Source organism: Gekko japonicus, unplaced genomic scaffold, assembly GCF_001447785.1.
Source record: "Gekko japonicus isolate JY-2015 unplaced genomic scaffold, Gekko_japonicus_V1.1 scaffold14, whole genome shotgun sequence".
In the NCBI taxonomy this organism is placed as follows: domain Eukaryota; kingdom Metazoa; phylum Chordata; class Lepidosauria; order Squamata; family Gekkonidae; genus Gekko; species Gekko japonicus.
In genome coordinates, this window is record NW_015176452.1 from 2523469 (window position 1) to 2549882 (window position 26414).

Genomic DNA, 26414 nt, shown 5'->3' on the forward strand with positions numbered 1-26414 from the left:
AGCATGCTGTCCGGAATCTTCTGAACTACAAGCACCACTGAGCCCCACAACATCCAAAAGAGATTTTATTGTCTGAGGGCTGCAGCAACACATGGTTCCGTCTGTACAAAGGACACAGGAGACTGGAGTTAAATACAATCATAATGAACAACAGCCTGGGTGGTGGGTGAGGGAGTCAAAAGCCTCAGACAACGTGTTACTACTAGCTGAACCAACAATTTGAAGACACACTTTAAAAAAACACCCAACGTTCTTTTAAAAAATGTAGACATCTTCAGAGAGTCTCTAGGTCCACTTCTTTCAGAAGGACTCCAAGAGGATCTGGTGTGACATCACAAGGGCATTTTGTTGCCTTCAATGCTGATCTTTACAGCATGGGACGATCTGCTTTTTTTCCTGATGTCTGTGAACTTACGCATCTGTTTGTCCAGTCGACTGACTCCTTTCTTAGAGCTGGCCTGGAACTGGAAATAAAAATTAAGATTAGCCTTAGGAAAAGACAAAAATTTCATTTTTAAAAAGAGGGCAAAGCATGAATGCTTAATTTTTCTAGAGGCTTAACCCACCCTCCAGAATAATCCTATCAGCGTAATTTCAGATGAAGACTGTAAAAGGTGCACTGCTCACAAGTGTTACATAAATGCAAGCTTCTCTATTTTTTTTAAAAAATAGGCATTTTATTCACCACTTGCTGGAATCTACCACCAGCACTGTAAACTACACATTTTATAACGGAAGGCAATGAGTATATTGTCACAGCACTTCTTGTTAAATGCCAATTAACTAAACAATTCCACACTGCAACCAATTCTAAAACATCAGCTTAGCAGGCAAGGAGAGAAAGCCCACAAACACTGCTGATATACAAGACTTGGGACTAATTCAGCCAATGAATGTGCACTCAAGCAGCAAGCAGTAGACCTGCAAATCACCACAAACAGTGCAATATAGCACTTACACAAACCAAGGGCAAAAAGGGGGCACATCAGAACTTCTATCAGTTCATGAACCTGCCTTACACCAAGCCAGATTACTGGTCCATCTTACTTTGTATTGTTTATCCCAACTGATAGTGACTCCAATAGTTCTCAAAGACAGATCATCACAGCCTTCTAAGTCACGATCTTTCCCCCTTGGAGATGCAAGTGACTGAACCTGGCAACTTCTGCATGCAAAGAATACTCTTTACCACTGAACTACAGCTCCTCTCTAACAGCTGTATTGCTTTCTCCTGCTGCCCTTCTGAGGCATCATCTTAATAATAATAAGAGGAGATTGGATTTATACCCCGCCCTTCACTCGGAGTCTCAGAGCAGTTTACAATCACCTTCCCTTCCTCTCCCCACAACAGACACCCTGTGAGGTAGGTGGGGCTCAGAGAGCTCTGAGAAAACTGCTCTTGACAGAACAGCTCTGAGAAAACTGCTCTTGACAGAACAGCTCTGAGAAAACTGTGGCTTGCCCAAGGTAACCTGGCAGCTACATGTGGAGGAGTGGGGAATCAAACCCAGTTCTCCCAGATTAGAGTCCGCGCTCTTAACCACAACACCAAACTGGCTCTCTTTTAAAAAGCCACATGATAGCACAGACTGCATCTGTATGCAAAACTCAGCACCATTGTATATTTTAATTAACTAATAGTTAATTAAAGAGCCAGTTTGGTGTAGTGGTTAAGTGCACAGACTCTAATCTGGGAGAACCGGATTTGATTCCCCACTCCTCCACTTGCACCTGCCTGGATGACCTTGGGCAAGCTGTAGTTCTGATAAGAGCTGTTCTTGAAAAAAGAGCAGTTTCTGTCAAGAGCTCTCTCAGCCCCACCTACCTCACAAGGTGTCTGTTGTGGGGAGGGGAAGGGAAAGGAGTTTGTAAGCCGCTCTGAGACACCTTTGAGTAGTGAAGGGCGGGGTATAAATCCAATCTCTTCTTCTTCTTAATTAACTAAGGGCAAAGTAAGGGGTGGTATTCAAAGGGTTCCATAGGAATCATATTTACAAATGTGAATTCAGCTTCACATTGTTCAAAGAAAAGCCTGAAACAATAAGAGAACCTCTAAGCATGTGCAGCATTCATTTCCCTCACTACCAAGTAACACTAACACAGCCTGAGATTAAAGAGAAAGCTACCATGTCTAGGATTTGTGACCTCCAGGCCCAGCACCTTTTGTTGTAGAAGTCAGGTACTGATTAAAGGGAAATTTGTATCATAATTAGCTGGAGAAGAGCAGCAAGGATGTAGTCTTAAGTGTCTGTTGTTTTGTAGATTTCCTGTGTACCCTTCCCTTTAGAAATAAAGATTTAAAAAAATAGCTGGAGAAGAAATATAACCAGTCTCACTTTATGCTCCCCACCACTGTATCTGTAAACATTTCTCTCTATCTAAAATTTGCACTGATATCCTTCTAGTCCAAATTATTAGTTACTAATTTTTAGCCCATTTCAGTACATGGCATGTTTTACAATTCTCATCTGGTGTATCTTTCCAAACCAGTCAGACCCAGAGCATGTCTGGCCCAAATCCTTAATTTTGCAGCTGAGTAGAGATTCTAAGATGGGTTTTTCCATTTCCAAGATCAATGTTACAACACAATGACTTTCATATTCAACTAATCAAAAGGAGTTAAAGCAGAGCACTCCCGTGAAGGCTCATTTCCCCCAAAACCAGCCTTCTACAATTATTAAATGAGTCTTACAGACATCATCACCAGCATTTCATTCATGAGAAATGTTTCTTTAACTTACCTTTACTTGCCTTACAGTGATGTATTAATTTACATTCTTTGTACCCTGAGCAAATCTAACACTTCTGTATATCATATACATGGGCCACAACTTAAGAGTTCCTTGAAACAAAGGATTTATAGTACCTGTTACATTTGCGTCTACTTGTCCTCCAAGGAACTCAGCCAATCTCTCATTTTACATCTGTGTGAAGTATGTTAGTCTGAGACATACCAGCATGTTCAATTCAGCAAATGTCTTGTCATAGCTAAAATACAAATCTGAATCTTGACCTGTTAAACTCTAAAATGGGGTAACTTTAAAAAGAAGCCAAATATGTACTACTAAATTCTCACTGGCCTTCTTTGCACAAATGGCTTGGATTCAAAGATGCTACACTATGAACAGAAGACACTATCACTCTCATGGGCATTTCAAGCCCTCAGCCATCTGCAAGCCTCTGTACCCCCACAAAAGTAGCTGGAAAGCAATGCTCCCTCTAAGCTGTGGAGTCTTATGAGCAAAAATTCTAGTTTGTGAGCCACTGGCATTAAAGTTGTGAGCGAGCGATTTGGCTACTGCATAAATTAGTTTGCTCTGGAGCCATCCTTCCTGAGCGAAGACAAAAATGTGTGACCCGGAGGATAAAAAACTGTGAGCTAGCTCACACTAACTCAGCTTAGAGGGAACACTGCTGGAGAGGACTGGGAACTCTGCAGACCAGTTTTTCTGATGCTACACAGGATGCTGCAGATGGAGGAAATCTGAAAGCAACACTACTTTTCAATTATAAAAAGTGGGATCTTTGGATCCAAGCCAATATTCTTGATCAAATACCTCTGTTAAGCTTGCAATCAGCCTTATGCAACTGCATTTCTGAAGCTAAAGCAGGTCTGGGCTTGGCCAGCCGTACCTGACCATTAAGATCATCTTTGGAGGCCTGCCTTTGATTGCCACCACCTTGGCAGGTGGTAACCTGGGAGACAGCCTTTGTGGCACCAAAACCCTGGAACTCTCTCCAAAGGGAGACTTGTTTGGCCTCTTCTGTTGCCATCTTCTGCCAGCAGATGAAGAACTTTTTGTTTCACCCAGCATTCCCTTAGTGATCCTTCCTTCCTACCCAATGTTTTAACTGTTGTTTTTGTTGGGTTTAATGGTTTTTAAAATGTGGTTTTATTATTATTTTTGTTAGCTGTCTCAGTGGCCCTTATGAGGGCAAAATGGTGAAGTATAAATTTTGTAAAATAAATAATTAAAAATAATACGTGGGCAGGCAATTGCCAGATAACTGCTAAAGGGAGGGTAATGCTACAAGTAGATCAAACCTAGTTATTCCTCAGAGAATTTGTTGAACTAATCAGCTACTATAAGAAGCCTGTTTAGAATAATACATTGTTTACAGACACAAAACTGTGCTCAAACTACATGCAAAATGTTCTTATCATCATGCATCTGATTTAGGAGTGCGTTAATTTCTTGTTTCTGTTTTTCAGTACTTTCTAGGGGAGTTAGTAGAGTCGTGCTGCTTTGCCTGAATGTGCACACTGCGAACAACAAAAACACATGCACTGTTCACACTTCCTTTGAGGATACCTCTCAAACCTGAGGCAAGCAGAATTACAAGGCTATAAGGGCATCCTGTTGCCTTCAATGCTGAATTTGACAGCCCGATGCATTTTGCCAAGTCGTTTCTGTTCCGCAAACCGTCGCTTGTGTTTTTCCAACCGACTAATACCTTTTTTAACAGTTCCAGGCTAGAAACAACATCTCATTTAATTAAAGGAAGGACAACTGATCAGAATGGAAAACTGTAATGCATTTGAAAGTGGCTCCTTCATTTTGCCTTGGATTCTAAACAAAAGCCAGGAATGATTGGGTATGGATAGATTGTATCTAGTGCTGTAACACTGTGTTGATTTAGGGAAAGGGAGGGAGAGGGAAGGACACATGGACTTCATAAACTTCAGGCTACTGGAAATTGGGGGGGGGGAGGAAGAGCAGTAAAAATAATCTGGAAAAGAGTAGAGAGTTGCATCAGGACAGATCATCCCCTGCCTTTGGGTTCCATAGTCACCCACAATCAGAGCAGTAGTGTAAAAATTATGTTTCTTGCTGCTACCTTTTGACAACAGGAAGTACTGGCTGGATTTTCAAACCAGACAGGATAGTGGCCTCGTAAGGCAAATGCAGTACTTGGATGGAAACATTGATATGATGCCTAAAACAAAGCAGTAGTGAGAAACTGAACTGATTTCTGTAATATTTTACTACAACCGCTAATTTTGCGGAACAAATTCCTTTATTTTTCTTGTCCACTTACCCTGGAAGTTTCCATTTCCACGTTCCACTTCGGTCTGACCACATAATCCTTGTTGGAGGGCATCGGAACTCTTGCACGAGCACAAAATCCTGGATCACCAGGCCTAAGAGCTCTAAGGAAACAGGACAAGGACGTTGCTAACGCACAGCTGCTCAACCTTTAATCCTCACTCTCAAATTACTTCCTATATGCCCTCCAAAACACAAAACACAGAACAAAAATCTGCAAACAAAGCTGTTCTTGAAGGGGGCGAGGGGAGAGACTTACTTCTCCTCTCCTGTCAACACCTTCTCCAAGTCCCTGCGGGGTGTTTGACCACCAGAGCTGTAAAGAAAGGAGGAGGAGATTTTGAATTGCTAGACAATAATAATTTCCAAAATTACAAAACATTTAGTAGGTATTCACAAAAGTTTCTTGTAGGAAAATCAACATCCCTCACATTGAAACAAATACAGAACAAGAGATGTTAAAATGGTAGAAGAAAAGGAAACAATACAAAAAAGCAAGTCTGAAGATCAAGATTCCCCTCCAAACAAAATGCAATTTTCAAAGCACCCTTGGGAAAGCTGCTGGGGAAAGGGGTGTGTGCAGAGCGGTAACTGGCTTAGACTACAGAAGCCAGCAGGAGGAGGAAAAAACAACAAATGCTGAAATTTTTGCACACACAAAACCCTACCTGCTCAACCGCCTTCGCTGTGGCATCTGTTCCAGATCCCTCTGTTCTCTTTCTTCTCTTGTCATTCCTTTGTAGTTTGAGGTTAGACCAAAAATAGGCCGAGACCACTCATCTGTTTTTTTTTTGTTAAATTCAAACAAAAATCAATGAAGTTCAAGCAGCGGAACAGCACCTCAAGTATCTGCTAGCCTTGCTTAATATTAAACACAGATTCAAAGCCCACATAATGTGGGTTGCAGGCCCTTCCAAGCGATTTTTATTACTTACATTTTCATCAGTTGTTTAAACAGCCCATTAAACATCATTTCCCCCAACAGTCCTGCCCCTCCCTAAGCCACCTAACCCTAGTCCTCTGCTATCTCCCAAGAAGCAAGCTGGGGGGGGGGGGGAAAGAAAGCTTCCAAGTACTTTCGTGGCAGTCACAAGACTTGGAAGAATCCTGGCTTTCATTTCTAAATGTTTCTAAGTCCTCAAGTGTGGGGCAACGTTTAAATATGTTACGTGCATGCACTCTAGTTGCAGTATAGCAGCCATCATCACACTGATGAAAATATATGTACTAAAATATTTAACAAACAAAAGGAAAGCAACTAACATGAGTCAACTTCTTTCCATTCACTACCCAAATATTTAACATAAAGAAGTGCAACTTTTTTTTTTTTTACTGAACTATGCACACCATCAGAAGCTGTAATGCAGAAGGTTACAGATTCTTGCATCAGGTATTTTCTTCACAACAAGAGCAAATATTGATGTCGATGGTAACTACTCAAGAGGGACCCAGGAGCAGCAGTGCACCACGTGACAGCTGAGATTTACTTACTAATTAGTTTCCCTGCCATGTCCTTGTTAGGCCGTGATTCCTTAGGGTGTTTGTAGAGATACATCACTGCTCGCCCAATCCCACTGTGCTTTAAGGTCTCTTGGCTCACACTAGGTAACTAGGAAAAATATATATATAAGACACACACTTAGGAAACTATCCCCTCCTAAACCCCACAAAAGTTTTTTCGCATTTCCTAGAACAGGAGTCCACAGCCTTTTTGAGCCTGTGGGCCTCTTTGGAATTCTGACTGGGTGCTGGGTGCTACTACAACATGGCTGCCACAGGAGGTGGTGCCAACCTGAAACTGAGTTCCACAAGAGGCAGAGCCAGCCACAAAATGTCAGCAACAAGGTCATGCATAACTCTAATAGTAACTATTAGAGGCAGAAGCTCTGTTTAAAGGATGCCTTTTTAAAAGGTAGAGATGATTTAAAGTATTTCCTTGCATACACTCAGTATACACTCATGCAATGAAGGTCCTTGTGCTGTGGTGACAGCTGCTGCCAAAGGAACTTTTTAAAAACCTACACAGATGTCCAATAGCCAACCAGAAGCCCTGCTCACTTTCTTAAAAACCCTTGGGGGGGCGCCAGGAAGCATATTGGCACGCTCCATGGCACCTATGTGTGCTGCATAGGTGACCCCTGTTCTAGAAGAAACAAAAATTTCAAATGAGAAGAAAGAGGATAGCAGTCTTAGCAAAAACCACAGCTGGGTTAGGAGTGCGGTCTCTAATCTGGAAAACTGGGTTTGATTCCTCACTCCTCCACATGCAGCTGCTGGTGTGATCTTGGGTCAGTCACAGTTCCCTCAGAGCTGTTCTCTCATGAGCAGGTCTGGGAAGAGCACTCTCAGCCCCATCTACCTCACAGGGGAGAGGAAGGGAAAGGAGATTGTAAGCCGCCCTGAGACTCCTTTGGGTAGTGAAGGGCAGGGTAAAAATCCAGTCTCCTCTTCTTCTATGCTGTGGAATCTTAACTGCACAGACGGATATCTACTGGAAGTCTGAACACTCATGCTGGGGCTAGGACTCTTTGTGCTCCCTCAACCTTGTTTTTAGAAAAGAGTGCCTATTAGGTTTGTAAGAAAAGTTCAATTTCTATATCCCAAGAGTGTTTTCATCGCACATACTCATATCAAATAGATGGAGATGAACAGAGATTCAACCATTTACAGTTCTCTTATTGGTTCACATGCATGCACAGACACACTGACTTCTCATTCATGCTGTCAGAAACCTAACATGAATGGCATCTGTTACATTGACTCTAACTGCTATGTACAAGATTTTAACCTCTTGCAGAATCTTCAGAAGCTCCTCTCGAATTTTCAGTGCTGGAAGACTCCGGTCTGGCAGGGGAGAAAGCCACTCTTTGATAGCTGACATCACACCACTGTCAATGAATGTTTCCTTCAGGTCCTGTCTGGAAAGTCAGAATGAAAACCACTCTTAAAAGTTAGGGTGAACCACCCGTGTTTAAAAGTAAATTACAGGCCGAAGAGCATCTTGCATGTGGTTAAGTTACCTCCATGAACACCCCAAAGGTAAATACTTATTTGCCTTTCTGGTTCCAGCCCCTGATACTGCATTGCACTGTCAGCCTGGGGGGGTCTCCTGACCTTAAGAAGTAGCTTTTCAGGGGGGGAAACAAGGTGATATGGGAGAAAATAGAGGGTCTGGATAGTCCTGGTACATGCACAGATCTCTGGATCCAAGCCATTGTATACCCCATTTCCCCCTTTGCATGCTTTATTTATTGCTGGAAAGCCATGGCTTCCATTCCTCCTTGCATGTACAGGACTGATAAACTATATGAGCAGGTAAGTAAGGAGGCTCACTCCAAACTAGGCACAGAAGAAACTCCACTGAGATGTTTTGCTAAACAGACTATTTCCTTTGAAATTCCTCCAAATTCACCTTGAATTTAACTTTAGGTGAAATTCAGAAGCAGTTGTGTCATGTCAAACTAACTAAATGTAATAAAAATATTTAAAATGTCCAGCCCATGGAGATAAATGATAATCTTTAAACTTTATTTACAGTGTTTATTGTCTGCCTTTCTAATAAACTCAAGGCGGATAATGCCATTACAACATACATTTTAGCAAGGAAACGTTAAGCTCTTGAAATGACATTTAATGTATATCAATTTAATGAGCAAACATATCCAAGAGTAAGCTGAACTGTAGTATTTTGCACTTTTTGGCACATCACATCAGGCCTTGTCTCACTCTCCAAACTACATAGGAAAATTAGACCAAGTTCTACGTACTTTTTCAGATGGATAACTACAGTTGGAAGCAAAGTTAACTTCTTAAGTGCTGGTTTCTTCTGTGTGTTCAACTGCCTGTCCTCCTGTGGGGAGTTTAAGATTTAATTAGGAATAACCAGAAAGACAGCAGAACACTCAAAATCCCATCTCAGAAGACATGCAAAGCAAAACTGATTATTAATCTCTTGGTCACAGAACAAGTGGGAAAATAGGAACTAAGTGGCAACTAGTATTACAGCCGGCACTGCCAGTCTCTTTTACAATATCCTTGCACACTGACACCAGTACATCCTTAGGGATTCATCTGCTTTTATTTAGAAGACTTGAACACAATGTGATTATTTTGGTTACAAACCAGAATACGCTGCCTTCAGAAGCCGCAAACAAGCAAGCCCTGGTTTGTGATGAGGAAGAATCACATGCTCCCAACCCTACTCCCTTCTGTGTAGCTAGGAAACTGAGGTCCTCATGGTTCACAACTAACTGCAGTTTCTTGCGATGTCCAAATTGGGCAAAATAACACTGTGGTTTCTTTCTTGACCATAAATAAGTTATACCTGCTACTTCCCCACCACCACCTGCCTAAGGTGTCCTACCAATCAGTTGCTTCCACTGCCACCACCTATTGACCTAGCATATGGATTACTTATGTACTGAATTATGAAGGTTTTGTTAGTTGGCTGCTGTGCTGCCAGCGTGTCCCACTCCCACTACATGGAACATGGACAATGCAAATAGTTTGAGAAGGGAAAACAGTGATATGCTGCTGTGCTTTTTCCCCTAAAGACCCAAGAACCCCTGTTAATTAACTAACAGGTAAACATTTAACTGTACAGTTTAAAAGTTTTTTCAGCTCTACCTGCTCAGTGTTACACATACCAACTTAATTGCTCAACATAACTTAGTACTGAAAAAAATTCCTTTGGACAGGCTTTTGACACAAGAAACGCACCTCTGCAGCTTCATTCATCTTAACAATCATAGCACTGACAACATCATCAGCATCGCTAATAAAGGTCCCACCATCACGGTTGCGCCGGCGCTTGCCGCTCATGTTTTTCTTCCGTTGTAGCATCATATCAAAATCTGACATGAAATCCAGACTGAAATGCAGAAGAAGGTTTCAATAAAGTCAGACCGGAACTCTAACCCATTTTGTAGCACAATGAAAAGAGGCATGCTGGGATTTTAGGCATTTCACATCTTGCACTGGACATGGAATACTTTTTGGCAAACTAAAGCCAAATAGAGAATGGTCTTTAATGGGCAAAAATGAAATAATTTGAGGGTCAACAGAAAAAATGCAAAAAAAGTTAAGAACACAAGTGGAACCCAAGACAGAGTGACTTGAGTAGGAGGAGACTGGTTTTAATGCTCCTGCTAGGCTTAATTTGGTTTCTTGTTTTATGACTATATTGTATATTTTGATGACTGATAGCTACTTTCAGCACATTAGGGAAAGTGGGGTACACATTTTCCATCAATGAATAAAATACTCTCCCTGATTATATTCCCCTCCCCCCCATAGACTAACACCACTCCCTATACTTGCAGGTATTCATGAGTTTCCCCAGTCTTATAAGATTTACATTACATTGACTTCACTTTGCTTAATTGGAGCAGCCCACCACTGACAAAATATGTTGTGCAGAAAGCAGACCACAGGTCTGCTCTTAAAACCAGCATGGCTCACTCAAGCTCCCGTAGAAGACAATCTCTTCCTGTAATTTAGTGTTCACTATTGTGGGGATGGGAATAATCATAGAAATGTAATAAAAAATGAAAAAAGAAAGCTGAAAGCACTCCTTATCGCTGGGCAGCCTATTTTCTGAAGCTGGGTACGGATGACATTTTAAAGGAACAGGAGTTTCTGACCCAAAGCAAGATTGGTCTGTTGTAGCGATTGCAATGAAGACTCACTGTTTTCCTCGTTTGATATTGTCATCGGAGTCTGAATCATCTGCTGTTCCTTTCTGTTCTCCTTTCTCTTCTTCCAAATCTTCTTGATTGAACCCCTTGGGTTAAAGATAACACAAGTCAATGGATAGCCCTGACACAGTACACAGACACCCTTTTAATAGTTCTCAAGATCATGCTAGCCTTGAGTCCAGGCCACCAGTTTCCAGACTGCTATGGGATACCTACAAGGCATCTGCCAGACAGTGGGACTGACTGCATTTAGAAACTCCCACAATAAACGCAGGTGAAATGTTATCAAAATCCCGGAAAACTGGACATACGTGTTCGTTCTCTCTCTCACACACACACACACAAGTTACGGGGGGGGGGGGGGAAAAAAGAGAACAGATTCACAACACACTTACCGTAAACTCTTCCTCCTCTTCATCTCCAGATTCTCCAAATATATCTGCAATAAGGTTTCTGCGGAAAATGATATGACTTATTTTCTCCTAGTTTCCAAAAAGGTGTGCTTTCAACATTACATAGAAAAGTATGACAGGTTTCTAACAGAGCTGTAAGTCTAAAATTGGGATGCCAGCACTTTCTCTCCCACACAGATAATTCATCAGTCCTCCTCCCCTTAGCAGTGACATGTCCAGACCATACACTTGCACCTTTCTTAAATGAGAGGTACTTACTCTTGCTCATTTCCCGACTCGCTGTCACTCCCAAAGAGATCTTTCTCTTCCTTCTTCTTCCCAGCATCATCAACTTTGTCATCATCTTCCTGCTCCTCGCTATCTGATGCTATAGGTTTCTTTTGCTTCTCATATTTCTCCGATGCAGCATCACTATCTGATTCTTCACCATCAGATATCAGGCGCCCCTTTTTCACAGCTGCAGATTAACCAATGAGCCAGTAAGTAACTGAGCCAACTTAGATACAAGCAATCAACAACTGCTAGGGTAGATCCTTCAATTAACATTATAAAAAGGAGGAACAGAAACCATTAACAAACTTTGCAGAAGATAGTAATTTGTGTCAAATTATGACTAATTTCTAAGTATTCCTCCCTAAACATTCTCTAAACAAGACTGTCAATAAAAAATGACAACATCCTTAGAATGGTAATGAATAGTAGTTATGAGTAGTAGTTATGCAGTACATTAACTCAAGTGCGACCTGGGCCCATGGAACAGTGCAAACCTCTTAGTGACCAAGGGTTGTTTAATAAACAATGATTTTCTAAAAGTTCATTTTGGATCCAGTCACCAATAACAGTTTTAGACCCATGCACTCTTGGAGAAGTCAGACACATTCAACAATAAACGCAAACTACAGTTTTTGGTTGAAGCTTAAGGCACACATGATTACATATGCAAACGTCCAAGGGAGCTTACACATTGTACCTGGGTATCTTCCTCCTATTTCTCTCTCTTACGGGGTTCAGCCAAGGAAAATGACTAACCAAGGCAAATGACTACCCTCAATGCCTATTTACTTTTGCTCAATAGTACAAAAAGGAAATATGAAACTGAACACAAAAATGTCATAGCGCAAGAACTGTGGATCAAGCTGAGGGGCTTCCGGTCTGGCTAAGATGGAGGACTGAAGCGTTTCGCGATCGTGCGAAGCGAGCGACGGCCACTTTCGACAGTTTGGGCAATATACAGCCCAACGCATCACTCCCCAGCGAGGGGGGGGGACAAGCAGGCAGCAGCGCCCTAGAGGGAGTGTGAGGTTGGCGTAATCCAGCTTCGGAAGAAGCTGAATTGGGCTTTGACCTCCTCCCACGAAGAAGGCAAGTGCCAAGCAACTCTATAGTGGCCGATCGAGCCGGGCTACCGGCATAAATTCTTCGTCAGCAGACTTCTTTGAAGAAGGACAACAACTGTGAGTTAAAAGAAACAATGCGAAACCCGTTTTGAACGTGCTAGATAACAAGAACGTGCCGCTTACCTGAACTGAGTTTGGAGTCAATTTGAATTAAGCGGTTGAGCGGAAAATGAATAGTAAATCCCAGAAATCCGATTCCGGAGAGAAAAAAGTTGATTGAAGCCTTTAAAAACTGTAAAAACGCTTATTGTTTAACATTCCTGTGGTGAAGATGGAGCCGTGTGCGCAACTGTAAAATCGAAACTCACGAACAATAGCGTGGGAAGAGCAGGCTGGTGTCACAAAGAAAGAGGTCCGTGTGAAACATCCAGGAAGTTGAATTCCTAGACGGGCATTAGCGAAAGGAAGACAGTGGAACTTTTAAAGGTGCCGGACCGGAAGTGAGTTGTATGCGGAAGGAAGGGCCTGCAAAATACCAATCTGACCTACTCTACATGAAATTACCATAGAGAAGTTGCGCCCGACATTTTGAGGAGGACTTCAACTAAATTTGCTTTTTTAATATATTTCTAAGGGTCTTTGGAAAGCGTAAACAGAGAGGCATGGAGGACTAAATCTTATCATCTAGAAGAGTGCTTTATCTTGCGAATCTGTGAATTGAAAAGAAATCGCCAAGACGGAGACCAGGAGAGGCAAGAAAAGAGCCGACTCAGACCCAGAACTTAAACCAGTTGTGAGACCTAGGATTGGATCTACTTCAGCCCCCAAAATGTCAAGGGGAAGAGAGAAAAAAGAGATGCAGGCCTCCATGGAAGCAATGGAGAAGAGAATGACAGAGGCAATACAAGCCATGGGGGAGCAGATAGAAAAAACATTGGGGGACCAACTGGAGAAGCAAACTCAGATTCATCTGAAACATCTAGAAGAAGTCCAAGAGAAGAACATAACAGCATTGAAGGAACTGGTTACTACAGAAATAACTTCAATCAAGCAAGAAATGGAAGGAGTTAAGAAGGATGTTCAAGCAAATGCAACCAAGACTACAGAGACAGAGGAGAAGATACAAAAAATAGAAGAGAAACAAGATTCTTTGACTCAACAAATTACAAGATCAGAGACAATGATGGAGTTCAGAAGGATGCAGACTCATCTGAGATTCAGAGGCATTAAGGAAACAGAGAATGAGAACTTAAAAGAAAAAATGATGGAAGTGATAACGGCCTTTTTGGGCGAGGAGGAAGGGTCAATGGACTCAGACTTTGATTTGATTTATAGAGTGAACTCCAGAATTGCAGAAAAGAAGAATTTACCAAGGGATGTAATTGTACAATTTGTAACAAGATCAATAACAGAGGAGATATTCAAGAAGCAATTCAACGTCCCTTTTGTAATAGAGGGAAACAAAATTATGGTGATGAGAGAACTCCCAAGAACAATACTGCAAGACAGGAAAAGGTATAAATCCTTGGCTGACAAACTCAGAGCTTTGAGCATCAGATATAGATGGGAGATTCCACAAGGTTTATCCTTTACGTATCAAGGTGGGAGGATTCAGATCAGATCGATGATGGACTTTTATAAATTTAAGGCGGACAATGCGGACGTCTTTGGAGAACTTTAAAATAAAACGCATAATGGAGTACAAATTGTTGTCATGGAATGTTAATGGATTAAATTCACCAAACAAGAGGAAAAGAATCAATCATTGGATACAGAAACAGAAATGCAACGTGATATGCTTGCAAGAAACACATATTAGAAAACAGGATATAAAATATTTAAAGAATGCTTTATTTGGAATTGAATTTTGTTCTGCGGCCTCAAATAAGAAAAAAGGAGTTGTGACATATGTGAAGAAGGAGTTACAACCTACAGAAATTTTTAAGGACATAGATGGCAGATACGTGGGTGTGGAATTAATGATTCAGCAGAAAAAAACATTGTTGATCAACGTGTACGCACCCAATGGAGCAAAGGAAAAATTTTTTAAGGATATAACTGACCAATTACAACAATTGACTTATGAGCAAGTTATTATGGCCGGAGACTTTAATGGGACAATAGATCGTCTAGACAGAAAACCACAAAAGGACAACGAATTCAGCGGAAAATTGCCAAAGAATTTTTTTGAATTAGTTAAGCAAGAAAAATTAGAAGATGTTTGGAGGAAATGGAACCCGATGCAGAAAGACTTTACTTTTTATTCCAATAGACATTGCTCTTTTTCCAGAATTGATATGATTTGGATGTCTGAAGAATTATCAATGAAAACACATAAGACTGAAATTTTGCCAAGATGTAATTCAGATCACAATCCGGTGGTATGGAGTTCCACAGAAAGGAAAAAACCCTTTCTGTGGAGGATTAATGAAGACTTGTTGGATAAGAAAACAGTAATTGAGATGTTAAAGGAAGAAACGAAACAATTCTTTCAACAAAATTTAAATAAAGAAACACCGATACAGATTGTATGGGATGCTTATAAAGCGGTGATGAGAGGAATTCTCATCTCGCAAAACGTGAAGCAAAAAAAGGAAAAACTTCAAAAACAAACAGAAGTGTTAGAAAAAATTGCTCAGAAAGAAAAGGAATTAAAAAAGAAGCCTGGAAAAAAGCAAATTATTAAAGAATTAAAGTTGCTGAAGGAACAACTGAATGAGACTTGGAATCAGGAAATGTATTGGAATTTAAAGAAGTTACAACAGAAATCTTTTGAAGGGGCGAACAAACCGGGAAAATACTTAGCTTGGCAACTTAAGGCTAGAAGAGAGAGAAGAATGATAACCAAAATAATAGAAGATGGAAAAGAGTTCGTTGATCCTAATGGAATAAAGAGATGTTTCTTCAAGTATTATGCTAAACTATTCCAAACAACTAGAGTTGATCTTGAGAAGATTAAAACATATTTAAAGGAGATTCCACTACCAAAAATAAGTAAGGAATACAAAGATTTATTAAATGGTCCAATTCAAAAAGAAGAAGTGATGAAGGCAATAGAAGAGACAAAGTTGGGGAAGGCGCCTGGGCCGGACGGATTTACAGCGAAATTCTACAAAAAGATGAAAGAAGAAATTTCCCCGGTCCTGGAAGCTTTAACCAACGAAATAAGAGAAAACAAAAAGGTGCCGGACTCATGGAAAGAAGCAATTATTTCTTTGATTCCAAAGGAAGGACAAGATTCAACAAATGTAAAGAACTACAGGCCAATATCTCTTTTGAACAACGATTATAAAATCTTTGCAAAAATTATTGCAGAAAGGGTGAAAAACTATTTACAAACGGTAATTTCTGAAGATCAAGCGGGCTTTTTACCCAAAAGGCAGATTAGAGACAATGTAAGAATAGTAATGGACGCAATTGAATATTATGAAAAGCACCCAGAAAAAGAAGTAGCTTTTCTGTTTGTTGATGCAGAAAAAGCTTTTGACAATCTTAATTGGAATTTTATGCACCAGATGATGGAAAAGATTGAAGCGGGACAACATTTTAGAAATTGTATTGAAGCTATCTATTCTGAACAAAGAGCTAAAATAAATGTGAATAAAGAACTGACAGATAACTTCAAAGTACAGAAAGGAACAAGGCAAGGTTGTCCGTTATCACCGTTATTATTTATCTGGGTATTGGAAATACTTTTACAAAAAATACAGTACGATCAAGAAATAAAGGGCTTGACACATAAAGGACACCAATACAAATATCGAGCATTTGCAGACGATGTAATGTTTATGGTGGAAAACCCAACAGAAAAATTGACATTGCTTTTTCAAAAAATAAAGGAGTTTGGAGAATTGGCCGGCTTTTACGTAAATAAGAATAAAACAAAACTTATATGTAAAAACATGATCAAACAAAAACAAGTGGAACTACAAGAACTGGTACAATGTGAAGTAGTTAAAAAAACAAAATACCTTGGAATTGAATTAACGGCAAAAAATATAGACCTATATAAGAATAATTATGAGAAATTATGGACTAAGCTGACTCAAGATTTTAAGAAATGGGATAAAATGAACTTATCACTGATGGGAAGAATATCAGTTATAAAAATGAATGTCCTACCACGTTTGATGTTCCTGTTCCAAACAATACCAATTCTGCATAAAACGGATTTGTTGGCCAAGTGGCAACAAGAGTTGTCAAAATTTGTTTGGGCAGGCAAGAAACCAAGGATCAAAATGAAAATACTTTGTGATGCCAAAGAAAGAGGAGGTCTACAAATGCCAAATCTTAGACTATATTATGAAGCGGTTTGTCTAACATGGATGGATCAATGGGTGAAGCTTGAAAATGACAGATTGTTGGGGTTGGAAGGGCATGATTGTAGATTTGGCTGGCATGCATATTTATGGTATGACAAGATAAAAATGGACAGTTTTTTTAAACTTCACTTGGTGAGAAAAGCTTTGTATATGGTATGGACAAGATATAAGAAGTACCAGAGTGACTTAAGACCATTGTGGATTGTACCAGTAGAAGTGTTGATATCTTACTCAAGACAGCGAGGTAGAGACTGGTTGCCATATAGAGATTTAATTAAAAAAGAGGGAACAGAGTGGGTAATGAAAAAGCAGAATGAAATTGAATATGAATATGAGTGGTTGAAATATATGCAGATTTATGATCTTTTTAGATCTGACAAAAAAAACTATGGTTTTAGAGAGGAAAAAAATGAAATTGAAAAGGTATGGGAGAGTGGAGGAGGAAAAAATATTTCTAAAATGTATAAGGTGTTGTTAAAATGGTATACTGAAGATGAAACTGTTAAAGAACAAATGTTAAAATGGGCTATTAATATGAATAAGGAAGTAGATATGGAAACTTGGGAATATTTGTGGAAAAACTCTATTAAGATCTCGACATGTACTAATGTTAAAGAAAATTGTTATAAGATGATGTATAGGTGGTACATGACACCTAAGAAGATTGCAAATATGAATCAAAATATGTCAAACAAATGCTGGAAATGTAAGAGGCATGAGGGCTCATTTTATCATATGTGGTGGACTTGTGAGAAAGCTGTAGACTTTTGGACAAAAGTCCACAATGAAATGCAAAAAATACTGAAATGTTCTTTTAAAAAAGCACCGGAAATTCTGCTTTTGGGACTCAAAATGGAAGAAGTCAATACGACTAAAAAAACTTTACTCTGGTACCTGATAGTGACAGCGAGAATGATTTATGCTCAGTTTTGGAAGACAGAAAAGGTACCAGAGGTTGAAGAATGGATACAAAAAGTTCTGTTCATGGCACAAATGGATAAGATTACAAAAAAACTGAATAACAAAGAAGACGATGAGTTTTTTGGAGAATGGAATGATTTTAAAATTTATCTGGAAAAGAACTGGGATGTGAAACAAAACTTAATATGTTTAGATCAATATTAAGTCAAACGATGTTATCTTTAGATTGTAATGATGAAAAACTGATATTGTTGATGATATGAAGTAATTTGGAGCAGGGGTGGAAGCATTGTGGGAAGCCATTGGAGGGAGGGGAGGAACTGGGAATGGGGTAGACAATTGATAGAATGAAATGTTTTATATGTTGTATTCCTGAGAAAATAAAATTTGTTTACCAAAAAAAAAAAAAAAACAGACACCCTGTGGGGAGGGGGGGCTGAGAGGGCTCTTGAGAGAACTGCTCTTGAGAGAAAAGCTCTGAAAGAAATTATGGTTGTTCGTTTCGAGACAACTCTTTTTCAACCAGATTCAGTTCTCTGGTTGTCTTATTGTGTTTAGCTGTGATATCAATCTTATCCTGTAATATACAAAGCATTTGTTCAAGAATAAGATCCAATTGCATTAATGTAAGCACTGTTGCTTATACTTCCATTATAAGAGATGAAAAAAACTATCCAACATCCGTAAAGCACATAGGCTAACAAGTTTTAACAGCACAAGGGCTAACAAATTCTAAATTCGGACAACAAGTCTAGTTGTCCGAATTTAGAATTTGTTAGCCCTTGTGCTGTTAAAACTTGTTAGCCTATGTGCTTTACGGATGTTGGATAAGATTGATATCACAGCTAAACACAATAAGACAACCAGAGAACTGAATCTGGTTGAAAAAGAGTTGTCTCGAAACGAACAACCACTCGAGATGTTCGTATCGCTCACCTTCCGTATTTGACGTCCTGTGTTCTGAAAACATAGAAATTATAAACATCATCAAGTGTCAATTCTGTACTAGTTATTATTGTCTATTCATTGTGATTTGTGAACTCACAGCAATTTTTCATCATTATTATTGTACTGCTTTGAATTGCTGGTCCCCCTTGTATATATTTGCAAATGTGGTAGAGCCTGTCATAGATCCTATGTTTTCTTCCTCCCCTCAAGTAAAGGCAGCTTGTGACAAGAAAGCAGTTGCTTGGGGCTACCCTCCTTGATCCTATCAGGAAAAGGGGGCAGAAGAAGATTTCACATATCAAACTGCCCTTGATTCAATTTTGGCAACAATATGTAAGTTTAGACTTTCAGTAAGGCCCTCAAAACTACCCTTTCTAAGAGGTGAGAAAGGACCACGGATACCTTCACCCTAGTTTATCAAGCCATACTGACACATCTGACACTTTAGGATAAACCTTTCTACATCACAGTTCCTCATACTGGAACACTGAATACTAACAGAAGGCTGGCACATTCAACATTCAACAACAAACACGAACTACAGTTTTTGGATGAAGCTTAAGGCACACATGATTACACCACCACTTGAAGAAAGCAAATGATGATCTGCAGGTGTGAATGAGCCATTACAGATCAAATACCAAAAGAGGAACTACTGCTGTGCATTTCAATGAACTCATTTCACACATTCAGCTGCAACCTGCTCATAACGTAGTGAATAAACAATGTACATGCACTAGGCCAAAATCTGCATTTCCTTACGTGTTTTTTCCTCGTCTTCGCTATCGGAGAGTACAGCAGTTTTCCTCTTTGCTGATTTTTCCTCCTCTCCTCCTCCTTCCTCATCACTGTCTGCTATCTTCCGTTTTTTAGGGCCCTCTTCTTCCTCGCTATCAGAGCCATGAGATCTTTTGCCTGGTTGATCGGTGTCTGAAAAGCGAGCGCCATTCTCAGTTTCCTCCTCTTTCTTATTCTCTATATCGTTGTCACCTGACTCTGTTCTTTGCTTGCTTCCGTGGTTATCTTCGGTTTCAGAGTCACTGGGCTGAGCCTTCGGCTCCTCGTTTTCAGAGTCACTGGCAAGAGGTTTTGGAGCCACCTCATTCTCCGAGTCACTGTTGTGAGTTTTTGGATGCTCTTCATTCTCTGAGTCACTAGTTGGGTGTTTCTTGGGCTCCTCATTTTCTAAGTCACTGGTGTGATCTTTGTGTGAGCCCTCATTATCAGAGTCACTGGCCAAGAGCTTCTGAGGCTCTTCGTTTTCAGAATCACTGTCATGGCCTTTAGGAGGTTCATCATGCTCAGAATCACTGGCTTGAGGATTTATAGCCTCCTCATTCTCAGAGTCACTGGCACGGTGAACAGGGTGATCCTCATTATCAGAATCAGTGTCTTTACCTACATGAGCCCCTTCATTTTCTGAGTCACTGACATTGTGATTTGGGGCATCCTCATTTTCCGAATCACTATGTTTTTGCCTCGGAGTATCTTCATTTTCAGAATCTGTCACAGGGTGGCCTCTAGTACGTCCATCATCTTCATCATCGCTGAGTTCATTCTGGGGGGGGGGGGGGTCCCAGCAAAGGCACAAAAAGGTAAGTTGTATCAAGAATTATAGTTGGAACTACTTCATAAAGAAAAAGAATTAGCCTCTTAGTATCTTGAATATTGCCTTCTATACTACACTCAATCAAGTGGGTATAAATGATAAAAACAAACTTTCAGTATAGGATGCTGGCACACTGATATCCTTCCAGTGTATACATTAGATAACATACTACTATCCAGTACATGTACACCTGTACTGACATTAAAGTCAACCAGGGCACAGGAACTCTCTGAATAAAGATTATAGCTCCAGTGTTCCCTTACGCAGGTTGTATATTTACTATACACACACACCCAGCACTCATTACACAGGATTTTTTGTTCCACAAAAACTTTAAAAATCTACTGGGCTAATTCAAGACACCAGTGTTGCCTAAAATAGAACTTTGGATATCAGCAGCCCAAAGAAAGCAGAGAGATATTAAATTCAGGTTTTAAAAAGCATGCCCATAAAGCCACTTAAAAATATGTGTCCGTGTGTTTAGACTTTTATGGTATTGTAATATGCAAACTGTAACTGTAGTCACAGGAGATTAGTGCACCAAAATTGATTTGGGATCTAAATCATTCATCCCTGACTCCCATTCTATTTAGTTTCCAGCATGCAACAAATATTCTTATTTAAATAATCCAAGTTCAAGATCTTACACATTATATTAACTATAATTCTTTCAAACATACTCTGCTTTGTAAGTTAACCCTGTACAATTCAGTTTACCTTTACTCAGATTTACAATAATTCTCTTCTTAGTTGTGAACAGACATTATTTTTGAGACTTGTCTATATTTCTATATTTTTACAGATACTCCTAAGGAAGCACAGGCAAAATATGTAGGGATCATGAAGTCTGTATTTTTTTCCCACTGTGCCAACAACTTTTTTGCCTACTCTTACTCTGCTTACTGGTGCAGCCTTCTCTTCTGTTCCTTTTCAAAATGACTCCTTTCTTTCTTTAAACAATTTTTTCCACTACCCAACACCTACATTCAAAGCCATATTTCTTACCTCTCTATTCAGCAGCATTACTTATTTGAAATATTTGCATACTAGCTCTACACAGATATGTGCCTGAGACCATTCATCACATACAATTCAATTACAAAAGTAATCGATAATAATAGATAATATGTAAAACAAAATACAAAAGCAACCAAGTCATTTGAGAGAGAAAAATAATTATACATTTTGCCAAGATAGCACACAATCTGTGTCAAGACCTTTCAGAGATTGATGCAGAACTGTCAAGAATGGTTAATACATATATTTCCTTTCCTTTAGCATTTTACTAAAAAATGTAACAAAAACAAGTGTTGTAACCTAACAAAAAAAAGTGCTTAGGGCTGTTCTAAAGACTCACTCTTCTGGATCCATCATCTCTAAACTCCTAGTAATGCCTTTCATCCTTTACATATAGCGACTTCTCATTTGATGAACTGAAACTACCTCTGAACGTTGTCCTATGCTTTCATTTTCTGATCCAGAGTGCTGTTCATTTCCATTTTCTTCCATATCTGATCCTGAATCACGCTCATCCTGCACTGGAGTGGCTCCACCATCATCTGCAATAATTTTTAAAAAGAATTAACCTTAAAAATACCTTTCAGTTCCTATAAACAGCTAGATATTTTGACTGCCAAGACAGCTGAAGCTATTAGGTAGACATCCAAATTCAGATGTCTACCTAAGGACTTGTGGTATTTTCCACTGTATCCCCTCCCCCACTATTTCCTTGACAACCCCTGCAACCTTCCCCCCTTTCTTGCTTCCTAACTACAAGCCATTCTACATTTATCTACCCTCCCACTCCAGCTTTCCCTTCTTTCCTCACTCTGGGAAAAGGCCAGCAAAGTTGTGCAATGGCCGCCACCATCAGCCCACCCTGGGGACTTTTCAGGGCTGTTTTTGCTTCCAAGTCCACTCCTGCAACTTTGCTTTACAGAAACCAAAGCTTGGAAGGCTGGGCTATGTAGATGTGGTTGCCTAACAACTTCAAAAATGGCCCTGAGACCTCAGAATGTAATCTCAGTGGGCATTATTTTCTTACAGCTACAGATGTTGTTTTGATTATTTTGAGAGTTTTAATCTCCCAATGTTCTTATTTCTTTTAGATTTCAGATTTTCTGCAAACCTAGGGCTTCCTTCAGGTTTTGAAAGAACTCTTCCCTGTCTGTCTCAGGCTCTATCCTGCAGATTTTTTGATCTATGCTCTATTGCCTGGTTGAAATTAGTCATATGATTAGTCAGACAAAATCACCAAATATTAGACTTAATATCAAATGAAACCAATATCTGGGTTTAGTTATCTGAAAAATTGATATTTGCAGAGCCTACAACTCCTGTGTTCTGCTTTCTTTTGAACTGAGACTGTCATTAAAACAAAACAATATCAGCTGTAAGTAGCACACCCTTTCTGTTGACAAACTATTGCTTTCATAACAGAACTGCACTTCAGTAGACTGTAATTTTGTAACTCTTTTATAAAAATGTAAGCTCATTCTCTACAAACTAGCAGAAATACAGTGCCATAAGTCAATGTGGTGTTGGTATTACTATAAAATCAAATTATCTCCAAATATCTTTCAACAGCATCTATTATACCTGTCAGAAACTTGCAGTGCAATCCTTAACAGAGGTACATCCTTCTAAACCCATAAACTTCAATGGACTGAGAAGGATGTAACTCTGCTTAGGATGACATTATTAGTGTGCACTCAACAGAAAGAAACTTTGCTTGAAGTGAGATGCACACATACCTTTAAAATCCATAGGGGCAAGGTCTCAATCCTTTCTTTGCCACTACTTCTGAGGAGACATGAATTAAATTTTATATGCAAATATGCCATTCACACTTGATGAAGTTAGCATGCTTTTTTAACTTGGAGATCTATAACCAACAACAATATGTCAAGAGGAACCAGGTACTCCTCCATGGTGCTTGGATTCAGATCCAGTTGAAGGCCCCCTCTCTCCTACTTCTGCCAGTGTTGAGGCCATCACAGAGGAAGGAGAGGCAGTAGTCAGATACCCCTCCATCATGCTTGAAGCCAGTTCAGCTAAGAACAGTTCCCCAAGGAACACTGTCCATTGAATGCTATGATTTATACTATATTTTTATTCCTGTGAGCCATTTTGGGAGTCAATCTTTGGCAGAAAAATAGGATAAATATATAAATGAATAAATAATAAAAATGTTGGAATTAGTTCTTCGTGCTGCTGTAAAGCAAAGAAAAAGTGTTGATGCAAATGGGAGACAGGAGGGAAATGTTACAAAACCCTGCTAAGTGGATCCAACCACAAATAAGCAAATTACATACATATACACCTGGGACTGGCAAGCACAGATGTTAAGTACAGCTTTCAGTTGCTGCAGGGTTAACTAGCCAGGGTTCATGTTTACTGAACCCCACACCCTATGCCATCTAACAAAAGTTTTAAAGCAGAAAACAAGCCAAACCCACTGAGCTACCAGTCCTAGAAGGTGATGATGGTAACGGTCTTACTGCTGCACCTTATCCGTAAATACAAGCTTTGCCCCTTCCCAAGATGAACAGGGGATAGCATGCCAAACAAAAGGGATGAGCATCTGCGCTTTCACTGTCTAGCTCAAAAACCATGAAGATAGCAGACTAAGCTTGGTGACCATGGACACTGCTGCCAAGCGGCAGCCAACTTATGCTGACCCCATAGGGTTTTTAAGGCAAGAGATTAATAGAGGTAGTCTGCCATTGCCAGCCTCTGTGTGGCAACCCTGGACTTCCTTAGTGGTCTCCCACCCAAGTGCTGACCTGGTTTAGCTTCTGAGATCTGATGAAATTAGCCACAAGGTATAGATAGGGGCTCTGGGGCAAGTGATGCTCTGTCTTCTTGGTGCTTGGGGGGGTCAACAGTGGGAGGGTTTCTAATGTCCTGGCCCCACTGGTGGACCTCCTGATGGCACCTGGTATTTCTGGCCACTGTGTGACACAGAGTGTTGGACTGCATGGGCCTTTGGCCTGATCCAACAATGGCATCTCTTATGTTCTTATGTTCTTAAATTGGGCTAACCGTTCAGGTCAAGGCAGACTAAACTTCACAGACAGCAAATGTCAGGGATCTGAAGGAGTTCTTTGCTCTTTTCCCTGTGACTCTAGAGGATGCATTATGGCTAATTTGACCTTGATCTATCAATACATATAGCTGGTAACATATTAGATGGGGGCAACTAAATAATTTATACTGCAGAGACTCTGTCCCCCTATCCCACGAAACTAACCGACTGTCACCAAAGTCTGTAACACACACACACACATCCCAATTAGAACAAAATGAAACAATCGAAAGTAAGGTTAATACCCAAGAAGCATCGCCTTTTTAACACACTTTTCTCCTGGCAGCCAGTTTACCCCGCCTTCTATACGTGAGCGGCCCATCCCGTGACCCTCCCGCACGTAACCCCCTTTCTCACAAACACTCTCCGTTGGTCATCCTAGCTGGGCTAACTGAACACATTCCCAACCGCTCCGCTCGTACCTGATTGCTCCTCGCCGTAATACTCCGTCTCCATAGCCCCGCCTCCCACTACCGAGCCGCGAGCGGAGGGGGCGGGGCTCGGATTTCCGCAGCGGGGACCGGAGAGGAAAGAGCTTGGGATGGACGGAAATCCACTTCCAGGTTCTAAACCGGAAGCAACAATGCCCACTACTTTCCCAGGCATCCCCGCTCCGTGGCAAGGAACTTTCGCAAATCGGAAATGACGCTAACCACGGAAAAGGAGTCATTTGCGCAAGCGCAGTGCCATTATTTTCCTTATCTCAAGGGTATGAATGCGATGCCCGTGCTGTCTCACATAGATCGAGTAAGGCCACACGGACAGGGTTTTCAGCGGAGAGATAAGGGCTAGGTCGACGCCATTCTTCACCTACCGAGAAACATGGTCTTCAATTGGTTACCGGAAATTCTGACTCTGCCATTCTAGCCTTTCTCCGCCAATGTGAGCGATGAAAGCAAATGGCAAAATATCGCGTGATCTGAGAACGAAAGGGGTGGGTTATATATTCTCGCGAGAGTAAAAAAAATTATCTCGGGTGGCCTGGATTGGACGGCCTGCTGGCACTTTCCTTAGGAGTTTCCGGGCGATGGGCTAGCCATTCATATGCCGTTGGTAGAACAAGGACTAGTACTGTACATGTTGGTTTGTCCGAGGTGCCTGGTACAAGGGTTTGTACTACACAGGCTGGGGAAAAATAGCTTTGCGGCATTTTTAAATGTTATTAGATTTTGCAAGGCTGAAAGCTCGTTGTGCTTTATTTTCTTATTTTTGCAGAATAGTACCTCTCTAGAAAGCTGAGACAGCTCAGCTCACAAAATAAAAACAAGAGCTTTTATTTAAAATACAGGATTAAAACCAAATCCAACATAAAAACATGGATCACAGAAACAAACCTTTCACAGTTTAAAACAGCAGTTACTATAGTAAAATACTGTACAAAAATCAAGCCCTTAATTAACAGTCTGGGTAAAAATAAATGTTTTGGCCTTTTGTTGAACACGAGACTCAAGGCAGCAGGTGAACAGTGATAACAGCTTTATTCAAGGAAGACAGAAGAGACAAAACAACAGAACAACAGGCTCCTTTTTAAACAGTCTGGGCTTGGCAAGCCATGCCCCCATGTCAGATAACATCCAGATATTGTAAATAAAGACCAATCAGTTTGCTTCCCTCCAGAACTTCCCTGGTTCTGATAGGTTGGTTTTCAATACCTTACATCAGACTCAAGCTCTATATACAAAGATACATACATTCCATCTATATATCTAATAGCCAAGTCACCCCCTGGTGTGCGGATACTTATTTCCGCACATCGGGGGCAACTGGAGGGGAGGGAGAGTTTTGTGCACACGTGGGGCGGTCCCCAGGTGTGCACAAAAATCAGAAACCCTGTAAAAAATATCGGGGGGATGTTTAAATCCCCCTGAAACTGGCAAAGCGTCCCCTGCGCATGCGCAGGGAACGCTCTGCAGCCGGCCTCCCGCCGCCGCCGAGGAGGGGGGGGAAGAGAGCAGCGAGGGCCAAGCGGCAAGCCGCTTGGCCCTCGCTTCGGTGACGAGATGGGGGGGGAGAGAGCAAACCGCTCGGCCCTC

The 26414-nt window shown here is 40.6% G+C and overlaps 1 protein-coding gene across 6 annotated transcripts; it reads right to left on the reverse strand.

Annotated features, from left to right (window-relative positions):
- On the reverse strand, positions 1-25273 carry IWS1 (IWS1, SUPT6H interacting protein). 6 transcript variants are annotated; one of them, XM_015426881.1, is made up of 15 exons: positions 25196-25264; positions 23048-23096; positions 21738-21853; positions 19448-20243; positions 11416-11614; positions 11140-11197; positions 10736-10830; positions 9768-9918; positions 8816-8898; positions 7837-7966; positions 6540-6657; positions 5717-5828; positions 5308-5364; positions 5041-5152; positions 1-464 (listed from the first exon to the last, which is right to left on the reverse strand). In XM_015426881.1, the coding sequence occupies exons 2-15, from the start codon at positions 23058-23060 to the stop codon at positions 333-335; spliced, it is 2172 nt and encodes a 723-aa protein (XP_015282367.1). In that variant the 5' UTR covers positions 23061-23096; positions 25196-25264; the 3' UTR covers positions 1-332. The 6 variants fall into 6 exon arrangements, with proteins under 6 accessions (XP_015282367.1, XP_015282365.1, XP_015282366.1 ...); XM_015426879.1 differs by lacking the exon at positions 25196-25264 and adding an exon at positions 24804-24950 and having other exon boundaries at positions 23048-23093; XM_015426880.1 differs by lacking the exon at positions 25196-25264 and adding an exon at positions 24804-24950.
- Between the last annotated feature and the right edge of the window lie 1141 nt (positions 25274-26414).